This window comes from Erigeron canadensis, chromosome 4, assembly GCF_010389155.1.
Source record: "Erigeron canadensis isolate Cc75 chromosome 4, C_canadensis_v1, whole genome shotgun sequence".
Lineage (NCBI taxonomy): Eukaryota > Viridiplantae > Streptophyta > Magnoliopsida > Asterales > Asteraceae > Erigeron > Erigeron canadensis.
In genome coordinates this window covers 13,664,715-13,672,331 of record NC_057764.1, presented here as the reverse complement: position 1 = coordinate 13,672,331, position 7,617 = coordinate 13,664,715, and the positions used below count along the sequence as shown (strand labels likewise).

Here is a 7,617-nt window from a genome sequence, read left to right as displayed (position 1 = left end):
TTCTTCTTGAATTCTAAACTGATATAGCATCACTGATGGAATGTCAACCTCAGTAGGAGATGAGGTCAACTGGTTGAGGTCCCTCAGATATTCACATAGTGAAAAATGAGTTGTATTTACAGAATACTCATTTTTCAAGGCCCTTCTAAATATAATAGACAAAAATCGAATGAAGGGAATGAAGGCTTTCCTCTTCTTGACCTTCAATCTGTCCACCAGATCATTGAAGAAAATTTGGGCAAAGTCCACCCTATACCCATGCCATAAACAGTAGGCAATCTAGAGTTGCGTCTGGTTTATCTGGTCTAAGCCTCCAGAACTGCCACCCAAGCACTCAACAAGATAAGTGAAAAAATATCTCCATGAATAAGTCAACCTGCTCATATAAAAACCAAAACTTGTAAAATTTGAAAACGAACCCTATTTCTCTCTCCCTACATGGCGATTTTGAAACCTAGCCGTCTTCTAATTTTTCTGGCCTTAATTCGTGATTCTATTACTGATTATGGTAGTTGATAGTGATCATTGTATCTCTTTTGGTAATCTGGTCATTTTCGATTATTGTTTTTAGTGTAGTTTTCACGTTTTTAGGGTTTTCTTTTCCGTTTCTTTTTCGCAAAACCCTAATTGCGTTTTTTTCTGTCTTCCTGATCTCTTACCTTGTCTGTAATCGCGGCTGCCACGTGTAGTTTAGCTAGATTAGCTCGGACCTGTTAAGGGATTAAGGGGACTGATTGACAAATTAGGGTTTATTAGGGTTAGGGTTTTTATTTTATTTCAGCTTTTTGGTGTTTTTTTGGTTCTTAGTGCTGCATGGTTATTTGTGTTTATGAAGAGAGAGTGGACGATTGATTTTAAAGAGGTTAGTGATCGTATTAATAGATTAAAAGGAAATTCGAGTGGGCAATCGGTGCCTTCTCCTTGTAACATGTCTGGAAAGAAAAATAAGGGTCGAAGCCCGATTAAGGGTGGAAACCCCAAGAAAAGAGGATAGCTCGAAGTTGGGGGAAGCAAGTCTTGATTCGGGAGAAAAACAACAAACAGTTAACGATGAGGAGCCAGGAATGGATTCTGGTCAGAATAAAAGTAATGAGGAGATGAAGAGCAATGATGGGATTAATGGTACCCAAGAAAAAACAAATGATGATGTTGATCAGTTGGAGCATAATTTTGGGGAAAAACTTAATGGTAAGCATGGAAAAGATACGGAGATTGATGTTCAAGTTGAACAGGAACATATTGATGAAAATACTGATAATGCTGAACCTGCTAAACAAGTTTAGAATTCTAATCAATCTTATGCATCTAAAGTGCTTGTTGGATCGAGTAAACGAGTGGTTAACTTTAGGAAGATTGAAAATATGGAAGTACAAGATGGTGTGGATGTCGTTTTGCCAAAGGAGTCAGTTCGGATTATTCAGGATAAATTTGCAAATACGCTTTACGGGTATTTCTTGGGAGACAGAATTGCATATCCGGTTGTAGAGTACTTTGTCAAATCTATGTGGGCGAAATTTGGGTTGCAGAAGGTCATGATGAACGCTAGTGGTTTCTTTTTCTTTAAGTTTTCAGATACAAAGGGGATGAAGGAAGTCCTTGATGGTGGTCCATGGTTAATTCGTAATATACCAATTTTCTTGAGGAAATGGAGCCCGACTGTTCAGCTAAAGAAAGAGGAGATAAAAGAGATTTCTGTGTGGGTCAAGATCCATAATGTTCCAATTGCAGCTTATTCGGATGATGGCTTAAGCATGTTGGCTTCAAAACTAGGAACTCCAAAACAACTAGATACATATACGAGTTCTATGTGTACTGAATTTCAGCTTGGGGAAGGAGTAGTTATGCTCGTGCACTTATTGACATATCAGCAAATGATGCTTTTAAGGATGTTTTATCTATTGCGATTCCAGAATTGGATGGAGATGGCTTTACGAAGGAGACAATGAAGGTAGAGTATGAATCGAAACCACCTATGTGCCCCAATTGCTGTGTGTTTGGACACCAAACAGATTCCTGTCCTAAACAGGTTCCTGTTAAGCAAAAACAAGTTATTGATGAGGATGGATTCACCAAAGTGCAAGGAAAAAAGAAGAATAGAACTGGTTTTCCCATCAAACAGAAAACCTATGGACCAATTGTTAACATACGGGGAAAAAGGATATACCAAGTACATCTGGAGCGGCTAAATCTTCTCAACCTACTGTCACGACAAGTAACTCGTATGAGGTGCTTAATGACGAGTATATTCAAGGTGAAAGTAAGGCCTCTGAGCCAGGTAAAAATTCGACCAATAATACTTTTTATGTATCTATTGATTCGGAGGGGGATGAGGTGATTAATATTGTTGAAAATGAAACTGCCTCGTTTATGTCATCGGGAGTTCATAATGGGAAACAAGTAACAGGGGCAAGCACTCCTGATCGAGGGGTTTTCAATGGGTAGTATAGCCTCATGGAATATTAGGGGGTTGAACCGCCCCCTGAAACAAAGTGAGGTTCGACAGGTAGTTAAGGATAATAATCTTAATGTTTGTGCAATATTGGAGTCGCATATGGATGTCTCACGGCTATTTAAAGCTTGTAAGAAAATTTGTAGATCATGGGATTGGACGTCAAATGGGGGTTTATGTACTAAGGGTACTCGTATTATTCTTGGTTGGAATCCTGAGGTTGTTGATGCCATGGTGTTATCTCAGACTAACCAAGTCATGCATGTTCAATTAATGTTTAAAGTGGATAAAAAAGCCATGTTTTGTTCGTTCGTCTATGCTGATAATGATTATAAGGATAGGAGGAGTCTGTGGCAGAATTTGGAAGTTCATAAAGTGTTTGTGCATGATCGCCCATGGGTGATTCTTGGGTATTTCAACTCTTCTTTGAATTTAGAAGATAATTTTTCAGGGACGTCAACTATCAATATTGGTATGCGTGAGTTTAAAGAATGTGTTGAAAGTATTGAAGTTTTTGATATTAATAGTGTAGGATTACATTACACGTGGGTTCAAAAGCCGAAGAAAGGAGTGGGAATTCTGAAAAAAATTGATCGTATCATGGGAAATACGCAGTTCACGGATCTTTTTCATTTTTCAGCCGTATAGGGTTTCAGATCATTCACCGTGTGTTTTGAAGCTGCCATGTATTGCTAGAGCACGATCCAAGCCTTTCAAATTTGCAAATTTTTTGGTTGAGAAAGTAGGTTTTCGAGACATTGTGGAAGTAGCTTGGGATATCAATGTACATGGGGTTAACCAATTTAGGGTGGTGAAAAAGTTGAAGAACCTCAAAGCTCCTTTACGTGGACTATTATTTAAACAAGGGAACCTTCATAAAAAAGTGGAATGCTTACGTAATGAACTAGATGATCTTCAAAAAGAAATAGACAAGGATCCGTTAGATGTTTTATTGCGTGAGAAGGAGAGTGATTGTCTTAAGCGGTTTCATGAAGCTACAAACGATGAGGAATCCTTTTGAAGCAAAAATCTAAAGTGGAGTGTCTTGCTACTGGAGATTCTAATACCTCTTATTTTCATAACTCTCTTAAATGCAGGAACCATAGAGGTCGAATAGATGTGATTAAAGACTCCCAAGGTGTGGTTTGTGAAGGAAGCGATGTTCAGAATGCGTTGGTCAAGCATTATCAGAATTTTGGGGGTGCGTGGGCGAGGTTAATTCTCAACCATCTCCTGAATTATTCACTAACGTTTTGAATGAACATTCTGCTAGTAGTATGATTCGTGAGGTAACTAATGATGAAATAAAGACGGCTATGTTTTCTATTGGTGAAAACAAGGCACCGGGGCCTGATGGGATTACTTCGGCATTTTTTAAGAATACATGGTCGATTGTTGGTAAAGATGTCTTACTTGCTGTCCACGATTTCTTTAGAAAGGGAAAGTTATTGCCAGAAATTAATCATACATATATTGTCCTAGTTCCAAAGGTATCGACACCTTCTTCTATTAATGACTACCGACCTATTTCTTGTTGTAATGTGTTATTTAAGTGCATTAGCAAGATATTGGCTGACCGTATTAAGGATAGTTTAAAGGAGGTGGTTGGAATCAATCAATCTGCATTTGTACCAGGTAGGAGAATTTCGGATAACATACTTCTTACGCTCCTTATTATGCATAATTATCATAGAGTTTCAGGTCCTCCACGATGTTCATTCAAAGTGGATATTCAAAAGGCTTATGATACGGTTGATTGGGGGGGTTTTGCAAGCTATTTTGTTGGGATTTGGATTTCACCGGATCATGGTCAATTGGATTATGAGTTGTGTGACATCTACGTCTTTCTCTATTAGTATTAATGGACAGCTGCAAGGTTATTTTAAAGGGAAAAGAGGTATTCGCCAAGGTGACCCAATATCACCATACTTGTTTACCCTTGTGATGGAAGTGCTCATGATGATTTTGCAACATTCAGTCTGATTAGATTCGTCTTTTCGGTTTCATAACAGGTGTGTCAAGCAAAGGATTATTAACTTGTGTTTTGCTGATGATTTATTTCTATTCTCGAGGGGTGATACAAGATCTGTGGGGGTTCTTATGAATTCATTTGATTCTTTTACCAAGATGTCAAGTTTGGTACCTAGTGTTCAGAAGAGCACCGTTTTCTTTTGTAACGTACCAGATGCAGTGAGATCATCTATCCTTAGTATCATGCCGTTTCAAGAAGGAAGACTTCCTGTAAGGTATTTGGGTGTTCCACTTATTTCGTCCAGATTATTGTAGAAGGATTGCAAGATTCTTGTTGAGCGTATGGAAAAAATAATAGGGGATTGGCGAAATAAATTCTTGTCATTTGCAGGAAGGGTGCAATTGGTTATATCGGTATTATCATCATTACATCTATACTGGGCATCTGTTTTTATACTTCCTGCTAGAATCATTAAGGACCTGGAAAAATCTATGCGGGGTTTCTTATGGTGTCAGGGTCCAATGCAACGGGGTAAGGCGAAAGTTGCTTGGAAGGATGTGTGTGTTCCAAAATTTGAAGGTGGTTTGGGGATCAGGAGGATTGATGATATGAATAAGGCTTTGATGGCGTCTCATATATGGAGTATTTTAACACGCAGGTCTTCTCTGTGGGTTGAATGGGTCCATGATCATCATCTTAAAGGACGGAACTTTTGGGATATTCCTGTTCGTGCTTCTGGAAGTTGGGGTTGGCGTAAGCTACTCAAAATGAGACCTACAATTCGTAACTTTATATGGATGAAGCTAGGGAATGGTAACAGTATTTCATTCTTCCTAGTGATATTAGACGGGTTGGTTTCTCATTGAGTACGAAGGTGGCTGATTTGATCAGTAATGGGTCATGGGTATGGCCTTCTGATTGGCTGAACAAATTCCCCATTCTTCGCAATTCTCCAAGTATTACCCTATCGAATAATTGTGATAAGCTGGTTTAGAGAGCAGATGACATGGAGACTGATGCTTCTACTTCTATCGTTTGGAACTCATTACGAAGAGTGGAACCACGTGTGGATTGGGCTGAAGCAGTTTGGTTCTCTCATTGTATTCCGCGTCATGCGTTCATGATGTGGCTTATAATGCGAAACAAACTATTGACGCAGGATAGAATATTGTTATGGAGCCCGACTCGCCGGAAGAATATGGATGTCATGTGTTGTAGCCTTTGCATTGCGGATTTGATTCACATACTCATCTTTTTTTCAAGTGTTCCTATTCTAATCAGGTTTGGTGTCATATGCGTGGCTGGGCCAATATGCATGGTGTTCAACCTGATTGGAATTCTATTATGCAATGGCTTATAGCACGGGCTAAATCTAGATCGATTGGTAATGTCATTGGAAGGTTAGTTGTTGCTGCGTCTGCTTATTATATATGGCAGGAACGTAACAATAGAATCTTTAAAAACCATGCTCGTCCACCGGATATTTTGGCTAAATTGATACAAGATACTGTTAGATCAAGATTATGGAAGCTGAGGTTTAAGAAGACAGCTCGAGTTGTGCGCACATTAGAGGTGTGAGGTATATGTGGAGAGTTTTTATATCAAGATGGCTGATTAGTTGTCCTTTTATTAATAATGCTTGACTATGCTGTATTTTATCTATAGTGTAGGAAAAGCTAGTTTTGTTAGTTTGTTTTATGCTAGTTTTCATGTATACATATATAGGGTATGTCCTATATATGAACTAGTGTGATACTCCATCATACTAGCTTTATAATGTTTTTGGGTGTTGTTATATAAAGTCAACAGGATAATTTTCCCTTTACCCAAAAAAACCTGCTCATATAAACAGTTCCCTTCCTAAGCAGCTGGCCATTCTTATCCATAATCTCAGTGTGCCCCATCAACCTGCACACTTCCCTGGTATTGATGCCAGAAGGAATGTCAATGGGCATCTCATTCTCATCAAAATAGTTCATCCTCAGGGCATCTCTTAGGGAATCAACAGTGATGGTGAAACTCTTGGTGCCTTGTTTAAGTGTGTAGTGGATGGACTCATCACTTTCCACATACACGGTAGTATACCAAAATTCACACAAATAATCATGGTACATTTTGCCCAGATTTCAGGTTAGGGCACCATATAAGGGACTACTTAAGAAAAAGGTATTTAACCTTCCAATAATAGATGTTGCCGAGTGATTTGTTGAGAGTTTGGTCAGCCAATTGTTCATATTTATTCTGATGGCATCGGCAGAAAGAGATGTGATTTGCCTTTTAACATTGGCAGCAGGAGCATAGTTTGTGGCTAAGAGATTTTTGGGAGATGGTTTGGGAGCCATTTGAGATTAATGAAAATGAAATTGAAGGAATTTAAAGTTGATAAAAGAAATTTAAGAAGAGAGATGATGATGATTGGAGAGTAAATGAAGAAGGAAATAAATGAAGAAATTTGAAGATTTGGGAGTAAATGATTTTTGAGATGAAACTGAAAGTGAAGGTAAATATGGGTATTTATTGAGGAAAGAGAAAATGGAATTCAAAACGGTAAGTTTGAAAAATTTCAAAACAGTTTTGATCGGTTTTGACATCTACATTTAATGTTTTCCATCACACATAAATGTATGACGGTTGACAACCCAAAAAAATTACCAACTTGCACTTTTTGCCTTCCCAAGGTAACAAAACCATCATTTAAGTTGAAAAAGTCATGCCACATAAGGTGAACAGTAACTGTCCAGATAAAAATTTGTATGGTTGGCATGCACTAGCATCAAGTGTTAAAAACATATAATGACTTGACACACAAAGACTCATTTTAATGCATCTGGAGGTTGACAAGACACTCCAGTTTCACTGGTGGATTAGGCCACTAGAATATGCACTGATGGTACAATGGAGGGACACCCAGTAAGTATCCAGATTAAACCATTCTAGTAATCCTCAAACACGCACATCAACTAACATAAACAAATGAGAGGGACACATTTACAAAGCGACTGAAGTCACTTCAAACATGCACATCAACTTATCCAATATTAATGAGAGGGACACATTTACAAGGTACTAGAAACATTTTCCAGAAAAATTTGTCCAGTGAGAAAATAAATTAATAAATTCCCCCTGAAACTTAGATATATATATAAAAAAATGTGGTCTGAGTCTTTCCCCCTGGAATGGTGATCCATAAATCTAT

At 38.2% G+C, this 7,617-nt stretch overlaps 2 protein-coding genes across 2 annotated transcripts; both read left to right on the top strand.

The window, feature by feature from the left end:
• Nucleotides 1-1,361: 1,361 nt before the first annotated feature.
• LOC122596998 lies at nucleotides 1,362-5,287 on the top strand. Its single transcript, XM_043769637.1, has 7 exons — nucleotides 1,362-1,749; nucleotides 1,824-2,275; nucleotides 2,405-2,977; nucleotides 3,090-3,433; nucleotides 3,547-3,663; nucleotides 3,723-4,258; nucleotides 4,812-5,287. The coding sequence occupies exons 1-7, from the start codon at nucleotides 1,362-1,364 to the stop codon at nucleotides 5,285-5,287; spliced, it is 2,886 nt and encodes a 961-aa protein (XP_043625572.1).
• A 140-nt stretch (nucleotides 5,288-5,427) lies between these two features.
• Nucleotides 5,428-5,999, top strand: LOC122596997. Its single transcript, XM_043769636.1, has 2 exons — nucleotides 5,428-5,625; nucleotides 5,703-5,999. The coding sequence occupies exons 1-2, from the start codon at nucleotides 5,428-5,430 to the stop codon at nucleotides 5,997-5,999; spliced, it is 495 nt and encodes a 164-aa protein (XP_043625571.1).
• Nucleotides 6,000-7,617: the final 1,618 nt, after the last annotated feature.